Source organism: Saccoglossus kowalevskii, chromosome 1, assembly GCF_978046115.1.
Source record: "Saccoglossus kowalevskii chromosome 1, keSacKowa6.1, whole genome shotgun sequence".
Taxonomy (NCBI): Eukaryota; Metazoa; Hemichordata; class Enteropneusta; family Harrimaniidae; genus Saccoglossus; species Saccoglossus kowalevskii.
The window spans coordinates 769,125-794,268 of record NC_140641.1 but is presented as its reverse complement, the minus strand read 5'-3'; the positions used below and the strand labels follow the sequence as shown (position 1 = coordinate 794,268).

The window sequence follows — 25,144 nt, the reverse complement described above, 5'->3', positions numbered from 1 at the left end:
CAACTTAGTTTCATCGTAAGCGAATGATTCCGGTCTCGTATAAACGTTTGATGCTGTTGGATATCCGCCATCTTAGGTCAAATAGGTCAAATCGCTAATTAACCAATCAAATAGCTGGATGATGCCAACGTGTTCAAATTACCATAGCTTATTTAAATATGTTAATGTTATTGAACGCAATGCGGAAGAGATTGATGTTGTAGTACGATATTTTGGCTTGGATTTTGATGCGAAAACGGCATGATTTTTTTTATATAAAAAAATTAGTTGTTTTTAAAAAATAAACTGGTCATCTGAAGAATAATTTAACATTGTTCACAGTGATAACAGCTCATTCTCGAAAGGAAGCTTACCCGCTCACGCTAGTCACGATAAAAATCATACACGTGTACTCTTGAATAGACAGACGTCAATGACTACGGTAAAACTTACTCTATTTTAGCCGGCAGGATTGATTGAAATGTCCGAAAAATGACGCCAAAATACACCTTAAAAGTCCCATTTTATTTTCTTAAATCCCATTTTATTTTTTAATCCAAGGGCGAATTTACGGCAGAATTTGGTCCCTCAAATAAGGGACACGTGAGCTTTGATTCTAACCGGATACATTGCACTGGGTCGGGGAGATCGTTTGCTAAACTTCCATGTATCTTTTGTCCAATGGGTACCTGTACTTCGAACATTCGCAAGTTTTCCTAGGTAGTGCGAGACAGCTTTCTCTTTTGACCTATTAGTTTTGTGCTGACCTCTTCTCCGCGTCTTGATGTTTTGTTTTGCTTGTCATAATACTCACTGATTGATGACTTTGTTTAGATTTTGAGTTACAACTCGGCCACGACCTTTGCTTTTACCGTGAAACATGAGGAAGTTTACGTCAATTGACGGACATTGCATTTTTTAAAAACTGATGAAGCACACTGTCTATCATCCCCATTTTTTTTTGCTGATTTCTATTCTGAAAAATTCGACCATTCGAAAATGCACCTTAATTTTGACTCTAAAAACACGTCACATTTCTAACACCAATTATTTAAAACCGGTCGAAATTTTGGAGTTTTTACGGTACTTTAGATATCAGTGTGAAAGCTTAAAATTGGTTAATTATGCAAATTAGGTAATTAATATGTACAGATTTTAACCCACAATTATTCAGGTCTGTCTATTGTCCTACAGCATCCATGTACATTCATTGATATGTGATGTATAGTACCTGAGATATCAGTGTGAAAGTTGGTTAATTATGAAAATTAGGTGATTAATATGCACAAATATTTACCAGAAACTAATTGGGTCTGCATAATTCTAGATTCATTGAAATGTGATGATTAGTACTTTAGATATCAGTAGAAAAGCTGAAAATTAATTATGCAAATTAGGTAATTAATATGCACAATTATTTACCCTGAAACTAATCAGGTCTCTGCATAGTCCTAAAGGATCTATGTACCAAGTTTCATTGAAATGCGATGATTAGTACTTGAGATACCCGTGGAAAAGCTGAAAATTAACTAATTATGCAAATTAGGTGATTAATATGCACAAATATTTATCGAAAACAATCAATCTCTGCATAGTCCTTGAGTATGTAAGTACCAACCAAGTTTCATTGAAATGTAATGCTAACTACTTATATCAAATGCTGAAAATTAATTAATTATGCAAATTAGGTAATTAATATGTACTGATATTACCATAAAAACTATCAGGTCTGTGCAGTGTTGTATGACATCTATGTACCAAGTTTCATTGAAATGTGATGATTAGTACTTGAGATATCAGTGGAAAAACCGAAAATTGACTAATCATTATGCAAATTAGGTAATTAGTATCCACGGATTATTACCAAAAACTAATCAAAACCTAGCATTAGTTCAGAGCATCTATGTACCAAGTTTCATCAAAATCAAATGAGTGGTTGTTTAGATATCAGTGGAACAGTCAAGGAACCACTAAAAAATAGCTAATTATCATACAAATTAGGTAATTAATATGCACGGATTTTTACCAAAAATTAATCAAATCTGCGCATATGTTCAGAGCATCTATGTACCAAGTTTCATCAAAATCCAATGAGTGGTTCTTTAGATATCAGTGGAACAGTCATAGAACAGCTAAAAATTAGCTAATTATCATGCAAATTAGGTAATTAACGAGCATGGATTTTTACCAAAACCTAATCAAATCTGCGCATTGGCCCAGAGCAACTATGCACCAAGTTTCATCAAAAACCGATGTATGGTTCTTGAGATAGCAGTGGAACAGTCGGACACACATACATACACACATACACACATACACACACACATACACACATACTGACACACTAACTGCAAAGAATCCCATTTTGTGCTTCGCACATGGGAGTCAAAAAGGGTTGCTAAGGTAACGAGCCAGTTCAGTGCGTGACTTGGGGGTCAAACTTCGGTCAACACACACTTTATGTCAGCATCGCCGCGTAGCAAGTTTCGCAACGTACTTGAAGTTCAATTGTGCCCCAAAATGATGTCGACGATCACTCAATTGTCGCAACGCATGTTGTACCAAGTCCATGATACACCCCGTTTCGACTTTGGCTTGCTTTTTCTTCTTAGTGCATGTTCTTGTTCACGTAAATACGACCTCGCACCAATGTATTAAAACACTTTGAATTTATACTTATGCGTGATTATATTTGGTCTACGCGAAACATTAATATTTCTAAACATTTTCTGAGACCATGCATAATATATATTCACAAAATAATGCGATCTTATTTTATATTATGTTGATCTCTACGTCTTTCTGGATCGTTTTGTGATTTTATTCCAAAGCTCAGGCAAATAAAATAATGTGAACTATTATAGACTAGTTTCCTAGCTTTTGGCTCAGCCAAATTGGTTTAATTTTTCATTAGAACTTTGTGATCCTTTTAATTTCCCAGTTCTTTGTGTTCATTAATGGTCTTGACAATAAGTGTGAATTGCTGTGCGAGCCCACCGCACACGACCGCGGTAAACCGGGGTCATGGAATCTATACATAAATTTGCATAAAATGCGGTCGACCGGCGAGCACCCACCACCACCGCGGTAATGGCCCATTGGCCTAATCGCCATTCTCCGCACCGAGGACTAAGCCAACGCTACAGAAAAAGTGGGGTGGTTGGGGGGGGGGGGGGGAGTCTATAATGGGTATGAACTATGTGGATAGGCAGGTTCCGAGAACCCTCCGCCTAAACTCACTACTGTTAAAATCCTATCAGGGGTTGCATTAGTGTTCGATAATGTGGAGTCCCTGGGACCCACCCCTTATAAAATGTGTGGGTCCCTTAAAAATATGTGGGGTCCCTGCCGCTACCGCACTTTATTTTTCTAAAATAGTTTTTTACACGAACTATTACACAATAAACATAAACAGGCATTAATCACATTTATATTGTACTTTATTTACATGTTCATTCCAGCCTTTACATGTCAGCAATCTGCTTTATTTACATGGTTTACTTCTATTTTTACTGTTATTAAAATGTAATGCTGCTTGTAAAAATTTTAAATCATTACTGGGTTTACCTTCAAGTTCATAAGCCAAGATAAATGAGCTGGTGTCAGACTTAATTTAGACTTAATACGATTCTGACAAGAAAAGGCATTGCTACATGGAACCTGCCGGGGAGGCGATCTTGCAAATAACGAATCGATCCATGGCTTCTAGAAAAGTGATTATTTTTTTCCCAAAGTCACTTGTGTTATATAATTATATAATCGGCGATTTTTCGGCAGATTTTATTTAATATTTGTTATTTAAATATTTTGCCGTCATTTTTCGGACATTTCAATCTTTCCTGACGCCTAAAATAGAGTTTAAGTTTTTATTCAATTTCAAGAGTACGTTTTTTGTGACTAGCGCGAGTGCGCAAACTTCGTTTCGGTTCGAGTTGTTTTCACTGTAAATTATGTTAAATTAGTCTTCAAACGCTTAGTTTATCTTTTGAAAACAACTATTTTTTGATTTGAAAAAAAAAATCATGCCGTTTTCCCATAAAAATCCAAGCCAAATGATCGTACTACAACATCGGCAAATCTCTTCCGCATTGTGTTAAATAACATTAACATATTTAAATGAGCTATGGTAATTTGAACACGTTGGCGTTATCCAGCATTTTTATTGGTTAATTGGAGATTTGACCTACTAGTATTAGATCAACCATGCAAGACAAGGAACATGGCGGATACTCGACAGCATCGAGCGTTAATTTGCGACCGGAATTATTTGCTTACGACGAAACGAAGTTGAATTTTATTTGCATTTCATTACAATTCAACAAATTTGTTTTTTTAAACGTTATTATAATCACTACTGAGTAATAATCAACAATTGTGAAACTCAGCATGACTGGATTGCGCAACCTTGATCATTTGTTGCTCGGCAGTTGTGATCGTTTTTACTTTGTTTAGAATATAATTTCGTTACCAATTAAATTAGGAAAATAAAGTTTATTTCACGCACCAGGTTCGTTAAAGTAATTTTTTGGAGAAAAATTACCCTGGGTGACATTGTAAGTTTTAGGCGGTTAAATTAGCAGGTCTCAGTATTGACTGTCTCGCCGTACTTCAGACGGAACTTCACACTTTCCATTGTGAAATGTAGATGCTAATAGGTGTTTTCGAAGACAATGGCACAGTATTGTACGTGAATTTAAAAGCTCTATGAACTTTGTATGCGGGACAATGGCATCGCAAACGCACACAATGCCTTTAGACCTATCATAATACGACCGAGACGTGTGCTCACCGGATGCGTCCCAGGGACTCACCAGTTGAAAAATTCATGCGTCCCACAGAAAAACTATGCTTCCCGGACGCGTAATTCCGCGTTAACGCAATCCCTGATCCTATTATAAACCGTGGTTTATATTACAATGTATCAAATAAAAAATTGGGATCAACAGCTCAAGTTCGGGTTGCGGTTTTTATTACGTACATATTGCAATCACTAAATGGGCGTGGTCATTTTTGCCCACATCACTTGCACAAAACAAACAATACACCGCACATCTTTTGAATATAAGGGTAACTCCAATTTAGATGTCAGGTAAGAGTGATAAGCGTCACGTCACAAAAAAACTGTTCACATGAAAAAAAAAATAATATTTTTAGTGTAATACGCATTTTTTTTTTTTAATTTTCTTCGTAACAGAAAGTATATTCTGACAGGAGTTTCAAATAAAACCAAGCACTAAAAAAGTACGGTACCGTGGGTACGGTAATGCAATCTGGCCATGCTTCAGCTCACAAGTGAATAACTTACTTGTTTTCGAAGTGTTGAAATTGTTGATTATTACTCAGTAGTGATTATAATAATGCACGAAAAACAAGTCATTGTCAATGACACGTGCCCGTTCCGTTCATATTTGAGTGACATATACATTCAAAGCAGATCATGACCGAAATGCACCTGCATATGTACAACACATTGTGCTAAATCTGAACAAAATCCATCCATGCATGACTGAGATCCGGTTCTGGAATTGTGAAAATACGTGATTTGGATGCATTTTCGGCCTTAAAATGGCCATCATTCCGCTATTGTTAAGCAGATCATGAAACAAATGCACATATCTATTTGTGACATGATGTACCATGTGTGTGTGAAGTTTGAACTTGATCAATCCAGACATGTCTTGGATACGGATCCAGAACTGAATTCTTTAAAACAAAATGGCCGCCAGTCAGCTATTTCGAACTTGATCCGAAAAAAAAAAATGACGTGCATCAAGGTCCTATTATGTTTAATGTATGTACCAAATTTGAATGAAATCCGTCCATGCATAACTGAGATCCGGGTCCGGAATGGTGAAAATGTGCGATTTCAATGCATTTTCGGCCTTAAAGCGGCCGCCATTTGGCTATCGTTAATGAGATCATGAAACAAATGCACATACATATTTGTGACATGATGTACCTTGTGTGTGTGAAGTTTGAACTTGATCAATCCAGACATGTCTCGGATACGGATCCAGAACTGAATTCTTTAAAACAAAATGGCCGCCAGTCGGCTATTTCGAACTTGATCCGAAAAAAAAAAAGACGTGCATCAAGGTCCTATTATGTTTAATGTATGTACCAAATTTGAATGAAATCCGTCCATGCATAACTGAGATCCGGGTCCGGAATGGTGAAAATGTGCGATTTCAATGCATTTTCGGCCTTAAAGCGGCCGCCATTTGGCTATCGTTAATGAGATCATGAAACAAATGCACATACACATTTGTGACATGATGTACCTTGTGTGTGTGAAGTTTGAACTCGATCAATCCAAGCATGTCTCAGATACGGATCCAGAACTGAATTCTTTAAAACAAAATGGCCGCCAGTCGGCCATTTCGAACCCGATCCCAAAAAAAAAATGACGTGCATCAAGGTCCTATTATGTTTAATGTATGTACCAAATTTGAACGAAATCCGTCCATGCATAACTGAGATCCGGGTCCGGAATGGTGAAAATGTGCGATTTTGATGCATTTTCGGCCTTAAAATGGCCGCTATTCGGCTATCGTTAATCGGATCATGAAAAAAATGCATGTGCATATGTCCCATATAATGTGTGATGTATGAGTGAAGTTTGAACTTAATCGGTCCATGCATGTTCGAGATACAGGTGATCACGGACGGACGCACGGACGGACGCACACAGGGCAAAACATAAGTCCCCGTTTTTGGACTGCGTCCGAACGGGGACTAATAAATTCGTTGAATTGTTATCAAATGCAAGTAAAATTCAACTTAGTTTCACCGTAAGCAAATTATTTCGGTCACATGTAAACGATCGATGCAATAAGACATCCGCCATGTAGTTTGAATGCACACGAGACGTTACTTGACCAAATAGGTCAAGTCGCTAATTAACCAATCAAAATGCTGGATGGTGCCCATGTGTTCAAATTACCTTGGTTCATTTAAATATGTTAATGACAGGTCAACACCTTCTGTGCGTTCCCTCTACGTCCAACAATCGGCCAGACCAGGAGAGTCCTGCTTTGGATCCTGCCGTCTGGATCCCGGAAGAGACATTCCTACCGAGAGTGACTGTTTAAGGATCGAAAGGGGGGAGGGGGGTTGAACCTTGGATCGCTAGGACCTAGTTCCCTCCTTACACCACGGCGTGGCTCACAGAGTCATTCAAAGAACAGACTCTGAGGTGCCGCCCGAGGTAGCACCTGCCGTTTTTTTTTGGGGCCGGGCAGGTCCCCTCTTGGAGCGTTCGTGGGTCCTCAAAGAGGGAGTGAGCCGTAGTGGGGGCAGGACTCAGGGAAAACAAAATTAATTCTATGTCGGTGGGTCCAACAGACGATCCGGCTGGCAGAATGCGCGTGCAGGGTGTGTGTGGGTGTGTCAATGTACAAATTCCTGCCCTGCTTGGTCCTGCGACATGTTGCCCATTTAGCCTGTCGCTTAACCGCCCCCAACTTGCTATAACAATTAACAACTTTTCATCTACACTAACCAAGCCAGCGACACAACAAAAATCCAGTCCAACAGCTCAGCATTTTTTTTTAGAAGAGTCACCTCACATCAATCTATACAGACTCTAGACACAGCATAATCCCTACAGTACTTGTGATCCAGTCCACGATGACTGACAGGGCAGCCATTAGTTTTAATTTTTTGTGATATTGAACATTAACTTGTCTGGCAATTCATTTTGTTCACAGCACTTAAATCCAGGTTGCGATAGGGCTGCATACCACAAGGGAGGTGAATAACGATGCACAATCACACACAAGTGTCTGGGATCCAATAGGGGTAGGTTTTTTCTAAATAACAAAACCAAAGAGACACTGCTGAGTAAATATGTTGCCATGGCAACCACAAGGTTGCTGAAATATGGCCAAACACTGGCAAACTAAGACTACAACTAAAACACAACAATGAAAACAAACTAAAAGTAAAACAACAATGAAAACCAACTAAAACCCCTGGATGAAGAAAATAAATAAATAAACAGCAGAAAATAGGCACAAATGACAAAACTCAAAGCGACTGTAAAGCAGCAAATTGAAATACATAAGCGTCTAAAAGCAAGCAACAACAAACAAACATTAAAAAAAAAAAAAAAGAGCTACCTGCCATTTGGGGGGGGGGGGGGGGCACAGAAATGTTGGCACTACATAAAAATCAGCTGATTGCTGCATGCCTTGCTAGCTGTGCATTGAGAGGGACTACCAATGTAATGGCAAACATAAGCTATGTTTACTTATACAAAGTGGCCAGCGCTGATTGGTTACAATGGGGCACACCCACTCCCTGCCTCTGAGGAATGCAAATGAGCAGCTACCCCAGATTTAAACCTAGTTAAATATTAACCTAACCTTGAACAGAGACTAATGTATCATACTTTTCTGATAATCACTAACTAATCTTTCATTATCATCACTTACCCCTGCTGCTGTTTTGGGTTTTTTCCTTACTTTAAAAGAATCTTCTGTTATGATATTATCTGTCTCTTCCTCACCACCAGATGGTTCTTGACTGAAAACAAATGTGAAATGCAGACAAACTTTTTAGATAACAAATTTTCTCTATAATAGTGCATGCGCTTAGATAAATGACAGCTACATGTATGTATCCAGCTGTGTAACTTATTGTATTAAGCCCAGAGTACCGTACTCAACTTCAAAAATCATGTGTTTTAACGGGGTGGGCGCTTACCCGAGCACCCTTTCGAAAAAGAGTGCAAATGACAATTATAGTTCATCATGTGACAGATCAAAGACCAGGTTTTATAATTAGGCAGTCAATTTAGGGGCATTTTGGAGAGGATGGGCGCTTAGCCGAACATGAACCCAAATACAGATTGGAAACGTTCCAAAAGTGGAGGATGGGCGCTTAGTTGAGCAAGGGCGCTAAGCTGTGTAACTTACTGTTCAATTGATGTACTGACATGTACTAAGATATGTAACGTACTATACAATTGATGTACTGACATGTACTAAGCTATGTAACTTACTATACAATTGATGTACTGACATGTACTAAGCTATGTAACTTACTGTACAATCGATGTACTGACATGTACTAAGCTATGTAACTTACTATACAATTGATGCACTGATATGTACTAAGCTATGTAACTTACTGTACAATTGATTTACTGATATGTACTAGGGTATGTAACTTACTGTACAATCGATGTACTGACATGTACTAAACTATGTAACTTACTATACAATTGATGCACTGATACGTACTAAGCTATGTAACTTACTGTACAATTGATGTACTGACATGTACTAAGCTATGTAACTTACTATACAATTGATGTACTGACATGTACTAAGCTATGTAACTTACTGTACAATTGATGTACTGACATGTACTAAGCTATGTAACTTACTGTACAATTGATGTACTGACATGTACTAAGCTATGTAACTTACTGTACAATTGATGTACTGACATGTACTAAGCTACATGTATGTAACTTACTGTACAATTGATTTACTGATATGTACTAAGCTATGTAACTTACTATACAATTGATGTACTGACATGTACTAAGCTGTGTAACTTACTGTACAATTGATGTACTGACATATACTAAGCTATGTAACTTACTATACAATTGATGTACTGACATGTACTAAGCTGTGTAACTTACTATACAATTGATGTACTGACATGTACTAAGCTATATAACTTACTATACAATTGATGTACTGACATATACTAAGCTATGTAACTTACTATACAATTGATGTACTGACATGTACTAAGCTATGTAACTTACTATACAATTGATGTACTGACATGTACTAAGCTATGTAACTTACTATACAATTGATGTATTGACATGTACTAAGCTATGTAACTTACTATACAATTGATGTACTGACATGTACTAAGCTATGTAACTTACTATACAATTGATGTACTGACATGTACTAAGCTATGTAACTTACTATACAATTGATGTATTGACATGTACTAAGCTGTGTAACTTACTATACAATTGATGTACTGACATGTACTAAGCTATGTAACTTACTGTAGAATTGATATACTGACATGTACTAAGCTATGTAACTTACTATACAATTGATGTATTGACATGTACTAAGCTATGTAACTTACTATACAATTGATGTACTGACATGTACTAAGCTATGTAACTTACTATACAATTGATGTACTGACATGTACTAAGCTATGTAACTTACTATACAATTGATGTACTGACATGTACTAAGCTATATAACTTACTATACAATTGATGTACTGTGTGTACTAAGCTATGTAACTTACTGTACAATTGATGTATTGACATGTACTAAGCTATGTAACTTACTATACAATTGATGTATTGACATGTACTAAGCTATGTAACTTACTATACAATTGATGTACTGACATGTACTAAGCTATGTAACTTACTGTACAATTGATGTACTGACATGTACTAAGCTATGTAACTTACTATACAATTGATGTACTGACATGTACTAAGCTATGTAACTTACTATACAATTGATGTATTGACATGTACTAAGCTGTGTAACTTACTATACAATTGATGTACTGACATGTACTAAGCTATGTAACTTACTGTAGAATTGATATACTGACATGTACTAAGCTATGTAACTTACTATACAATTGATGTATTGACATGTACTAAGCTATGTAACTTACTATACAATTGATGTATTGACATGTACTAAGCTATGTAACTTACTATATAATTGATGTATTGACATGTACTAAGCTATATAACTTACTATACAATTGATGTACTGACATATACTAAGCTATGTAACTTACTATACAATTGATGTATTGACATGTACTAAGCTATGTAACTTACTATATAATTGATGTATTGACATGTACTAAGCTATATAACTTACTATACAATTGATGTACTGACATGTACTAAGCTATGTAACTTACTATACAATTGATGTACTGACATGTACTAAGCTATGTAACTTACTATATAATTGATGTATTGACATGTACTAAGCTATATAACTTACTATACAATTGATGTACTGTGTGTACTAAGCTGTGTAACTTACTATACAATTGATGTACTGACATGTACTAAGCTATATAACTTACTATACAATTGATGTACTGACATGTACTAAGCTATGTAACTTACTATACAATTAATGTATTGACATGTACTAAGCTATGTAACTTACTATACAATTGATGTACTGACATGTACTAAGCTATGTAACTTACTATACAATTGATGTACTGACATGTACTAAGCTATATAACTTACTATACAATTGATGTACTGACATGTACTAAGCTATGTAACTTACTGTACAATTGATGTATTGACATGTACTAAGCTATGTAACTTACTATACAATTGATGTACTGACATGTACTAAGCTATATAACTTACTATACAATTGATGTACTGACATGTACTAAGCTATGTAACTTACTATACAATTGATGTACTGACATGTACTAAGCTATGTAACTTACTGTACAATTGATGTATTGACATGTACTAAGCTATGTAACTTACTGTACAATTGATGTACTGACATGTACTACCGTTAAAGTCCTATTATAAACCGCGGTTTATATTACAATGTATCAATTTAAAAATTGGGATCAAAAGCTCAAGTTCGGGGTGCGGTTTCTATTACGTACATATTGCAATCACTAAATGGGCGTGGTCATTTTTTGTCCACAACACATGCACAAAACAAACAATACACCGTACAATCTCTTGAATAGGCGTCGGGGAAGAGTGAAAGGCCTTATTTTGGTTCTAAAATAGGCGTTACGAAATGTTGAAAAATTACAGTCAATCAAAAAAAAATTCTATATGATACAAAAAATACTCAGTATTTTTAACGTAATATGCATTTATTTTTTTTAATTTTCTTGGTAACGAAAAGTATATTCTAACAGAAGTTTCAAATAAAAACACGAATGCACTGCTTAGTAGCAAATGATCACATAACGGTAGCTCGATCCGGCCATGCTGCTGGTCACAAGTGAATAACTTACTTGTTTTCGAAGTGTTGATATTGGTGATTATTATTTAGTAGTGATTACAATAACGCACGAAAAATAAGTTCGTTGAATTGTTATAAAATGCAAGTAAAATTCAACTTAGTTTCCCCGTAAGCGAATGATTTCAGTCACATGTAAACAGCCGATACGATATCCGCCATGCTTTTGAATGCTCACGTGACGTATTATTGACCGGATGGGTCAAGTCGCTAATTAACCAATCAAAATGCTGGATGGTGCCCACGTGTCTAAATTACATAGCTCATTTAAATATGTTAATGACAGTTCAGCGACCTCATGGTGAACGCAACACGGAAGATATTTACCGATAATGTAGTGCGATCTTTTGCCTTTGATTTCCATGGGAAAACGGCATGATTTTTTTTTTAAATCAAGAAATTATTTGTTTTCGAAAGATAAATTGTTCTTCAATGCTCAGTTTAACACTTTTACGGTGATAAAAGCTCATTGTCTAAAACTTACGAAACACAGACGTATTCAGAAAGAGTATTGACAGAGGTCGCCGCCAGAACAAAAGCAGTTTCATTGCCTGTCTGACATCTTATCACCGCTGAACAATAAATAGGTGTGAATATTTTTAGGCATGTTGTCGAAACAAAGAATAGGATTAGGAACAATGCCGTTTTGGAACAGCTGGTTGAAACAATGAAGTCAGTCACGGTCTTGTTGAATTGGGGGTGCGGTTAGTAATAGGTACTTTTCAAGTTTTCAATTTTTGTTAAGAACTCTTTAACCCCGAAGCCGGAATTGGGGGTGCGGTTACTATTACGTATGCGGTTTATATTAGGACTTTAACGGTAAGCTATATAACTTACTATACAATTGATGTACTGACATGTACTAAGCTATATAACTTACTATACAATTGATGTACTGACATGTACTAAGCTATGTAACTTACTATACAATTGATGTACTGACATGTACTAAGCTATATAACTTACTATACAATTGATGTACTGACATGTACTAAGCTATATAACTTACTATACAATTGATGTACTGACATGTACTAAGCTATGTAACTTACTATACAATTGATGTACTGACATGTACTAAGCTATATAACTTACTATACAATTGATGTACTGACATGTACTAAGCTATGTAACTTACTATACAATTGATGTACTGACATGTACTAAGCTATGTAACTTACTATACAATTGATGTACTGACATGTACTAAGCTATGTAACTTACTATACAATTGATGTACTGACATGTACTAAGCTATGTAACTTACTATACAATTAATGTATTGACATGTACTAAGCTATGTAACTTACTATACAATTAATGTATTGACATGTACTAAGCTATGTAACTTACTATACAATTGATGTACTGACATGTACTAAGCTATATAACTTACTATACAATTGATGTACTGACATGTACTAAGCTATGTAACTTACTATACAATTAATGTATTGACATGTACTAAGCTATGTAACTTACTATACAATTGATGTACTGACATGTACTAAGCTATATAACTTACTATACAATCGATGTACTGACATGTACTAAGATATGTAACTTACTATACAATTGATGTACTGACATGTACTAAGCTGTGTAACTTACTATACAATTGATGTATTGACATGTACTAAGCTATGTAACTTACTATATAATTGATGTATTGACATGTACTAAGCTATATAACTTACTATACAATTGATGTATTGACATGTACTAAGCTATATAACTTACTATACAATTGATGTACTGACATATACTAAGCTATGTAACTTACTGTACAATCGATGTACTGACATGTACTAAGATATGTAACTTACTATACAATTGATGTACTGACATGTACTAAGCTGTGTAACTTACTATACAATTGATGTATTGACATGTACTAAGCTATGTAACTTACTATATAATTGATGTATTGACATGTACTAAGCTATATAACTTACTATACAATTGATGTATTGACATGTACTAAGCTATATAACTTACTATACAATTGATGTACTGACATGTACTAAGCTATATAACTTACTATACAATCGATGTACTGACATGTACTAAGATATGTAACTTACTATACAATTGATGTACTGACATGTACTAAGCTGTGTAACTTACTATACAATTGATGTATTGACATGTACTAAGCTATGTAACTTACTATATAATTGATGTATTGACATGTACTAAGCTATATAACTTACTATACAATTGATGTATTGACATGTACTAAGCTATATAACTTACTATACAATTGATGTACTGACATGTACTAAGCTATGTAACTTACTATACAATTGATGTACTGACATGTACTAAGCTATATAACTTACTATACAATTGATGTACTGACATGTACTAAGCTATGTAACTTACTATACAATTGATGTACTGACATGTACTAAGCTGTGTAACTTACTATACAATTGATGTATTGACATGTACTAAGCTATGTAACTTACTATATAATTGATGTATTGACATGTACTAAGCTATATAACTTACTATACAATTGATGTATTGACATGTACTAAGCTATATAACTTACTATATAATTGATGTATTGACATGTACTAAGCTATATAACTTACTATACAATTGATGTATTGACATGTACTAAGCTATATAACTTACTATACAATTGATGTACTGACATATACTAAGCTATGTAACTTACTATACAATTGATGTACTGACATATACTAAGCTATGTAACTTACTATACAATTGATGTACTGACATGTACTAAGCTATATAACTTACTATACAATTGATGTATTGACATGTACTAAGCTATGTAACTTACTATACAATTGATGTACTGACATATACTAAGCTATGTAACTTACTATACAATTGATGTACTGACATATACTAAGCTATGTAACTTACTATACAATTGATGTACTGACATGTACTAAGCTATATAACTTACTATATAATTGATGTATTGACATGTACTAAGCTATATAACTTACTATACAATTGATGTATTGACATGTACTAAGCTATATAACTTACTATACAATTGATGTACTGACATATACTAAGCTATGTAACTTACTATACAATTGATGTACTGACATATACTAAGCTATGTAACTTACTATACAATTGATGTACTGACATGTACTAAGCTGTGTAACTTACTATACAATTGATGTACTGACATGTACTAAGCTGTGTAACTTACTATACAATTGATGTACTGACATGTACTAAGCTATGTAACTTACTATACAATTGATGTATTGACATGTACTAAGCTATGTAACTTACTATACAATTGATGTACTGACATGTACTAAGCTATGTAACTTACTGTACAATTGATGTACTGACATATACTAAGCTATGTAACTTACTATACAATTGATGTACTGACATGTACTAAGCTATGTAACTTACTATACAATTGATGTACTGACATGTACTAAGCTATATAACTTACTATACAATTCATGTACTGACATGTACTAAGCTATATAACTTACTGTACAATTGATGTACTGACATGTACTAAGCTATGTAACTTCAGTGTTCTCCCCAAAGCGTTTTAGCGTAGCGGGGCCGCTACTCCATTATTTATGCCGCTACTCTGAGAGATTGCCCGCTACTCTGTGGCATTTCCTGTTACTCTTTCTTTTAGCTTGTTAATACACGTGCGAATCTGTTAGTCAGCGTCATCAGCGTCCGGTACTGTGAGCCAAATCAGGTGTGAATGGAAACATGTCAGTGATTACGCAAAGACAATGGACTAATACAGCTTCGTACTTCGACAATAAACACTTTCGCCCTATTTAATTGGGGTAATAGCGAGTATTTTCTCAGTAGCATATTTGGCTGGAAGAAGCAACGATGTCAAACAGCAGAAATATTACGTTGTGGTTCCGCGTAGAACGCCCTGCTGGGCCCCTGGTTGCGAGCGATAAACCCACCAGCAACGCGGTCACCGGTACCCCTGTCGGCAGTGGTACTAAACGTGTCCAAGATGATGTTACAACGAAAAGTGCAAAAAAATAAACTCTAGATTTGATGCACAATGGACAACAAAATATACGTGGCTGAGAGAAACATCCGATGGCAAAGGTAAAAAAAGTATTTATTTGTAGCGTTTTACTTGGAAGCGAGTTTTGACCTAGTTTAGTAAATTTTTGTATGGCTTCATTTTTTGCCGATCGTCGAAACATTTTTTTGGAAACGACCTTCTTTCTGGAAGTTCAAAAATTGTTGGCTACGATTTATCAAAGTAACTAATACTAGTATTGTGTTTTGAAATAGTTGGGTAAAGTTTATCGTGGCAATTTTTAAGTTTAGCGACTTTTCAAAATGGTGGCAATTTGTTTATTTTCGTGTTGATCGTGACGATATTTTTTTAAATACAAGTATTGATTCGCTCCTATTTCTTATCTTTTAGGAATGCTGTGACACATATGTGGAAAATTCAACTTAAAAACATCCAGAAATAGTTCTTTGGTATGGAATTCTATGCCATGTATAACTATTACGAAATATGCTATCGATAAACACGCACACTCGGAGATGCACAAGAAGGCCATGTCATTTAATAGAAGTGGGAAGCAAAGAAAATCACGGCGTTCTCAAAAGCTGCAGATCACTGGGCTTCCATGCAAGTCCGAAGAATCAACATTACATAGAAATCACACAGCAGCAGATTCATTTAATCTTCTACATAAATTTGTTAAAAAATAAAGACACATTTTCATCCATGCAAGCCTGTCATTATTGTTTTCTTTATCTTCAGACAAATGCTAATGATATGTAAATTATATGCAAATTAGCCGCCACTCTGATACATTTTTCTGGGGAGAACACTGAACTTACTGTACAATTGATGTACTGACATATACTAAGCTATGTAACTTACTGTAGAATTGATATACTGTGTGTACTAAGCTATATAACTTACTATACAATTGATGTATTGACATGTACTAAGCTATGTAACTTACTATACAATTGATGTACTGACATATACTAAGCTGTGTAACTTACTGTACAATTGATGTACTGACATGTACTAAGATATGTAACTTACTGTACAATTGATGTACTGACATGTACTAAGCTGTGCAACTTACAATTGATGTACTGATACGAAAAAAGCTGTAAACTTACTGCACAATTTCCGGTGATACAAGTTCCCTTTCAAGTGAGGGACCTGAGTCATCACCACCTTTCCTGCCAATCCTTCCTGGCATCATTCAGAAATCTGAAGAGGGAGCAAAAAACTATTAATAATTTATAATCTTATGAAGTAATCTCTGGACTTTATGGCATGGGAATTATGATGAGGTACGTTTCCAATTGCATGTTTTTTTGTGTTTTATAGACCAGTGGTAATCAAACTGAATGCTTCAGTTTTATTGAAAATTGAGTGGTTTAATAATAATAATAACGTACATATTTATAGTGCCTAAATGACAACATCAAGGGTGCTATAAATTATTACCCTGATTAGATTGCCTGTACTGTGGCATCACAAATACCCAGGGGAGCATACAACCCTGGCTGCCATACACAGACACACATTGGTTAGTTACCAACATTCAACACCAGGCGACTTAGTTGACATGTGTTGAAACATGTGTGTGATCGGTTGGGACCGAGTTGGTACTGGCCAAAAAAAACTTGATCTTGGTCCTTGATAGATTGCTCAGGACCAAAACTTGGCATGTGCAAAGATTTGCTGCCTGAACGTTTTAGGGGTATTTACATTGGGAAACCCAACACAGCTATGAGAATGGTCATTGAGGCTTTTCATAGCACCACAACCTTAGTGGAAGCAGCATACAGCATCATGGTGAATGTCATTTTTTTTTAATCCATACATTTTTCCATTAAAGGGCGGTAGTCATTGTGCCACGCATGCGCTAGATATATGGGTCTCATACATGTACATGTATAAACAAAAATGGTGACTTTGACTGTTGCACAGATCAACGAGTACAAACTGAGATGTTACCAAGCTTTAATTAGGTATTTTTTAGGTGATTGGAGGTAGCGAAGGAATCACATGCGGTAATTAGTGCAAACCTCATACAGTACTTGTGATTTTCATTAGAAAAGTGCATTGAATTGTGGGAAAATCAATGTTTGTCATCACAAATGACTCACATGCACAGTGCAAAGACCAATGCCCTTTAAGCTACATGTACATCTATCATTTCACAGACATTCAATGAACACATGGTTTATTCATAAATGCAAGTGGACATACATAAATATATATTTTATTGTCAGATTTGCAACTGTCAAGGAAACGATTTCTAGATATCTCGACCCAAGCCACTTTGACCCAAATTGGACATCTACCCTATCTCAGTGTGTCGTCGTGAACCTCTATCTAGTTCAACGTTGATCAACATCTATTGATTCAAAACATTGGCCACAGATCCGATCCAAAAAATGACATAATTTTCAGGGTTTGCATGCTGTGAAATGAACAACGAAAGTAGCCACATAACCAACACAGTTCGCTTCATACAGGGTGTATATAAAACATTGAATGTTTAGTTCGATGATTGATAAACATACATTTGACTGGTAGACTGTTGTCAATACAAAAATGATTTAAACTTGTCCTTTACGATGTTTCTCTTTCCTTGCCAACGCATTCAATATACGTTTGCGTGAGTGAAAGAGGCTGTTGAGACCGTGTCACAACAAATCCTGTCTTCTATTGTGATACGCAACCACAATCACTGGCAGCGTTTGTTTTGTCATATCTAACAACTGAACTGTTGTTTTGGCTATAGGTGGGTCGAGATGTCTAGGCGTATTTGGTTGTGTTGTCCAATGAAAAACGTGTTGTGATGTCCGGTACCCAACAAAACAAGACAGCATGCTTGCTTGAATCAAGTGTGACACTATTTTTAATAACGATCACATTCGTGTGAAAGTGTAGTAAGGTAATCAATGACACTTTTGGCATATTGAGGTACGAATTAGTCCCAAAATAAAAACTTAGTATGTTCAGAGTTTCTGAAAATGTGCGTGAGGTGTCGACAAGGTCACTATAAAAACAATCACCTCTACATTCACAGATCTGTAGACAGAGCTAGCCATTGTCGAGCAAGTTTTCTCCTGAGTGTGGGCATGTATCATTCATGATTGTGTCTACTCATATTCATATATAAAGCGACATATCATTCAACGATCGATCGAGTATACATCTCGGGGATTGTTTGCACGGCCACAATAATCAGAGAGACTAGATTCAAAACAAAACCGCTGGTGGCATACGTCCGCGCAAATGCAATACAAAACATTGACAAAGGCAGCCATTTTGGATCCGAAACGAAATTGAGACTGAGATAAATGCATTCAACAGACATTTTAGGTTTGTAACAAGTTACTTCAATGAAAGATACAAAAAACCTTACCGAGATTGAAACTAACACGATGTGAAGGGGATAAAGACAGGAATTAAACGTTTTCTTTAAAGATAACACGATCCTGTAGGTTTGAACCTTTATTTTGGCGCGGTACCTGGCTTTCCACTGTTCCCTTTTCTTATTAGGTAAATATAAGTCAGCTACAATTTAAAATTGTTGCCTTTCCCTTTTTCAATCGTCTAATATGTATTATAAAGCATAGTATTTCATTAAAATATTAGAATGTACGACTGTGCTGCTTTTTTTTCGCGAAAACTCGTACCATTAGTGAATTGTTATTGAACGAGGGTGCGTCTTCACACCACTTGTAGTGGCTAGCAGCGTGAAGTTGGTATCAGAATCACATACGCATTACATTCAAAATATACCAAAAATAAGAATTTCATTAATTTTTGCACAATCAGAAGTAAACTATACTCGTTATTATTTTTAATAATTATATACTAGTATTCTAGTTTAACCTGAATACGCAAAAAATACTGAATTTTTTTATTTTTTACTCTTGAATCCGACGATAATTTGATGCCATTGCAATGCCAAACAGAAGCGCATCCGATTTCCACGCCAACTTCACGCTGATTATGGCGGCCCACAGTGTGATTTGCTTCCCCTGAAAAAAGGTATTGCAATTCTTGTATTTTTTATTCTTTTGGTAGCTTGGTTGATGGTATTTCGCTGCAGCAAATATTTGTTGATATACTACGATGATCACAAAATACGTTACACTGTTATTTTGTTGTCTACAACTAGGAATAGTCATTCGTAGCATTCTCGGGTCGTGCCCGGGGTATGTGATTTCCGGATTGTTACTTTATAGTGTAGTCTTGCCATAAGTGATTCGATTACTGTAGAATACTTTATTTTCGCTTGGAATTAATTTTCGCTGAAGGGATGAATCCGTGAAAATAAAATCCAGCGAATATACTTTTTTTCCTATATTTCACATTAAACTCATCAAAAATCAGTGAAAATAAATTCCATACAAAACGCCCAAAAAGCCTTTTCAGCGAAAATTAAATCCAGCGAAAATAAAATATTCCACAGTATTACCTTTTTGAAAGGATAATGAAGTGGCAAGTATTAAAGGTTACCATGTCTCGTTGTCACCTTCTTCCGGCGTCGTTAACACATTCTTTTGAATATTTCAAGTATTTTTTGATGAATCAAACTTGGTTGTTACATCAAGGTTGATATAAATCCCGGAATAATACTGTAGAATGGGGGAATTATTTGGGCACGGATCTAGAAGCCGTACCTACACACGAATTGGTGACGTCACAAAATACGTGACCTTCAATCGGGGTCGTTTCCTCTGTATATAAGAATTGGTTTATACAAATTACAATAAAGATACTTAAGACATTACACATAAGGTAAAATAAATCATGTGACAATATAATGATAATAACGGTAATAAATCCTAGCTTAACAGTTGAACAGAACAATCATATAGTCAGTCGGGTGACGCCGAGGGTCACGCACTTGTTGCAAAATGGCCGTGTGGTTGAAACTGGGTCATGGCGTGACAGGCGAGGAAGACATCATTAAACACTCTCAAAATCACAATAAAACGGGGAAGTGGTTGCATATTACGGCGTAGCCAACATGGGAAATAAAAAACCGCCCATTACAAACGACATGGATTCGAATCACACGAGATACACACTCACCAGAACCGAAGCAATCAGAAACGAGCAATCGTTTTGGCTTTTCCGTTCAACTCATCGGAACACTGGAGTAGTTAGAAAAATGAACACCACTTAACGACCAACGTCGTGGCGTGGTACACAAGCGTGCCATCAAAATAAAACAAAATTAGCTTGAAAAGACAGTGGGTTCGAGTCCCGCTCAGAGCTACCGTAAAAACGTAAATCAAATAAACTGAAATCTCTCAAACCGTAAACAAGTAAGCAAAGAACGTCGCGAAAAAATAATAAACCTCACAAAACTCCACCGTACAAAACTGAATGAATAAATAATAAAATAACTTGCGTCTTAAACTGGACGACGAGCAATTTGTTCAACAGTTTCCAGTCACAAGAGATAAACAAGACCCAAGTCAAGGTAAGTTTTGTTAAAGTGTCGATGGCGTTCCCTATATTATGAAAACAATTCAGGCAACAGACTAATATCTTCTGTGGTGTTGTGGAATTTATACTGTGTCTGCGGAATTGTTGATTGAGGGTTCGAAGCCAGCTGTTAACATTTTGTTAGAAAGTTTCACAATTAAATCAAATATCCAATGATACCATTATATTTATTTCATTATTTTAACAACTTGCAATGGTGTTAGTTGGTCAAACACGAGTTCTTACACCTAAATATGTATCAAATATTTATCCACACATTTATTCTCTCAATTTAACAACCTTGTAGAGGTGGAAATTAATTAAACAACAGGTATTTACTCACAAATATAATGGTCAATATTTGTCCATACATTCATTCTGTCAATTTAAGAACTTGTAATTGTTGGAATTAATCAAATGAGAGTTGTCTACACCAAAATATTTGTCTGCACATTTATTCTCTCAATTTAACAACTTGTAATGGTGTAAAATAATTAAACGAGAGCTGTCTACACCAAAATAAGTCTAAAATATTTGTCCACACATTTATTCTCTCAATTTAACAACTTGTATTTGTGGGAATTAATCAAACGCGAGTTGTTTACACCAAAATAAGACTCAAATATTAGTCCATAAATTTATTCTCTCAATTTAACAACTTGTAATGGTGTAAAATAATTAAACGAGAGCTGTCTACACCAAAATAAGTCTAAAATATTTGTCTGCACATTTATTCTCTCAATTTAACAACTTGTAATGGTGTAAAATAAATAAACGAGAGCTGTCTACACCAAAATAAGTCTAAAATATTTGTCCGCACATTTATTCTCTCAATTTAACAACTTGTAATGGTGTAAAATAATTAAACAAGAGCTGTCTACACCAAAATAAATCTAAAATATTTGTCCACACATTTATTCTCTCAATTTAACAACTTGTAATGGTGTAAAATAATTAAACGAGAGCTGTCTACACCAAAATAAGTCTAAAATATTTGTCCGCACATTTATTCTCTCAATTTAACAACTTGTAATGGTGTAAAATAATTAAACAAGAGCTGTCAACACCAAAATAAGTCTAAAATATTTGTCCACACATTTATTCTCTCAATTTAACAACTTGTAATTGTGGGAATTAATCAAACGCGAGTTGTTTACACCAAAATAAGACTCAAATATTAGTCCATACATTTATTCTCTCAATTTAACAACTTGTAATGGTGTAAAATAATTAAACGAGTTGTCTACACCAAAATTAATCTCAAATATTTGTCCACACATTTATTGTCACAATTTAACCACTTGTTAATAGTGGAAATTACTTAAACGCGACTTGTTTAATCAGTTGACATCAATGCAACTTACCCGCAGACAGTGCACAACAGAGTATCATTATTGAGCAAATATAAACAGGAACGTGTCTTGGCATTAGGTTTAGGGTCGGGTCAGGTATGGGCAACGGAATTATTAACAGGAACGTGTCTTGGCATTAGGGTTAGGGTCGGGTCAGGTATGGGCAACGCAAATGGCAAACACCCAATTGGCAAAATGTACACTAACGGGTTATGCCATGTATATAGTTTACACAAGTAAAAACACAAAATTGCCAATTTTTTGGACAATTGTAACTCAATAATAGAAATATGTTGTATTTTTATATATATACACACTATATACTCTTATCAATTGCAAACACAACCAGTCAATCCATCGTGGTCTTGTGGGTCAGTTCTCTACATAGTGATCAGGAGGAGCCGGTTTCAATTCCCTTGCCTGCCCATCTTTTTCTCGCAAACACTATTTGGCAATAAAGCTAAATATGACAACAAATTATTCAATTTGCATGACTACCCACATAGCTCAGTTGATTTGTACTATGTCAGCAATGTGAGCGATCGCTGGTTCGAATCCAGTATGTTTAGTTAGATTTTTGAATGCTAGTGAAGACAGTGCTCCTATGAATAGGACTTAAGGTAGCGAGAAGGGAAATTTTCACTTTTTTCTTGATTTTTCAAAAATTGATAAAACGGTTACTTTAGACCTTGATACATCACCCCAGGTTTACAAAAGATCGAAATTGCGAAATAACGTTGCTCAAATTAGTGTTTTAAAACACTAGCAGAAAAGACTACAACTGCCGTTTCATGGATATTTGCATAGTGTTTATCTTTGGAAGGAATTAAATGATAACATCTTATCTGTATACTCTGTTGTTGACGATTCTGATATAACGGGTGATAAGCTTCCAGTTGCAAACAATGCGTGTTTATCTAACGTCCATTGTCAGCATTATTGTCAGTCGAGACTTCATCGGAGAAACATGGTCATACAGTACTCATTTCGCCCAACCTTCCGCTTTTACATCGATCGCTTAATTTCCGACCACGCTGTCTTGTCCGACCGGAAACCGACCGCATTTTAATCGCGTTTTTTTTTTCGCTCGCTCGCTCATTGAAAACATTGACCGCTCGCCCAAACACTGAAAACTGGCACATGGGTGGTCGAAATGGTGGTTTTGATAGTAAAGTGTGAACATACAACTAGTATTAACTATTATTACATTCTGAACGACACTTCAAATCTAATAGCTGTATTACACTTGTATCGTGAAAGCAACTGAACTGGGACTTTTTGTTACGTGTTTTGGGTGCTTGTTCTAGATGTAATATTTTTATTTTAATGAGACAGTTACGTGAAAAAAAGCCTAGGTAACTCCTTTTGACAGAGCAGAGAAACGAGAAAATGTTAGTGATTAATTCCAAAAATAACGATATCGAATCCACATCGGTCCACGTCTGGTAAAATTTGACATTCAATTTTTAAAATTAAGTCACGATCATTGAATGAGCTCGGTCTATACCGTATACGTACCGCAAAAGTGCTCCCACAAAAAATATTTTCGACTAAAAACGGCCACATGCCCTGAAAAAATCGAACAGAGCTTGACATGTATGAATAATTTATTGGGCTTAAATGAAAAACGTGTCAAATTTAGTTATAGCCATAACTATTTGGTGGCCAGTCGATGAACAATTCAAAGTCCTTCAGGGCTGAAAATCATCGACGCTACTCTGGTTTACTTTATTTCACAACTTGCAGAGAAAACTGATTCGCGTGAGCTCTAATTTATCTTAGCCTAGTATTTTCTTTTTGAACTAAGGTCAAATTCCATCAGTTTGTCAAAATATATGTTTTTCAGCGAATAATTTTGAAGCCTGTCACAGCACAAACAACCAGTATGTGAATCGACGCCGGTGATTGGATTGTACGACGACCCTTCAATTAGCGTCAAATATGCTTTGTTACAACATCATTGATTGGCTGAGAGTCACCTGATCGGAGCACGAACTGGGTCACAGAACCATATTTGTCCGTATTATCAACAGGACTTTGCAAAATAACCACACCCACATTTTCAATCATTTTTAGCGCGGAAGTTGCCAACAAATGTAAAAAAAATCGTGAATTTCATGGATTCGAATAAAATAAAGCAAGCGATTGATAAGGATGATTATTAATATTTTCCCCGATGCTCTTCGAATTTTTATTTTTTTTATTTCAAGGTAAGAAATGGCTAGCTGAAGTTGCATCGTCTTCAATGCGGTTGTTTCACCGCGAACAACTCTAGC

The 25,144-nt window shown here is 35.5% G+C and overlaps 2 protein-coding genes across 4 annotated transcripts in view; one reads left to right on the top strand and one right to left on the bottom strand.

The window, feature by feature from the left end:
• LOC100371347 (cohesin subunit SA-1-like) overlaps nucleotides 1-19,585 on the bottom strand; it is a 311,470-nt gene extending 291,885 nt beyond the window's left edge. For both annotated transcript variants that reach the window (XM_085498240.1, XM_085498246.1), the window contains exons 1-3: nucleotides 19,436-19,585; nucleotides 17,169-17,262; nucleotides 8,415-8,505 (exon numbers count right to left, since the gene is read on the bottom strand). In XM_085498240.1, coding sequence (XP_085354366.1) covers nucleotides 8,415-8,505; nucleotides 17,169-17,254 — 177 coding nt within the window. In that variant the 5' untranslated portion in view covers nucleotides 17,255-17,262; nucleotides 19,436-19,585. The remainder of the gene's footprint in view (nucleotides 1-8,414; nucleotides 8,506-17,168; nucleotides 17,263-19,435) is intronic.
• Nucleotides 19,586-19,982: 397 nt separating this feature from the next.
• LOC100374861 (uncharacterized) overlaps nucleotides 19,983-25,144 on the top strand; it is a 104,299-nt gene continuing 99,137 nt past the window's right edge. For both annotated transcript variants that reach the window (XM_085498224.1, XM_085498216.1), the window contains exon 1: nucleotides 19,983-20,067. The gene's annotated coding sequence lies outside the window, so the exon portion shown is untranslated. The remainder of the gene's footprint in view (nucleotides 20,068-25,144) is intronic.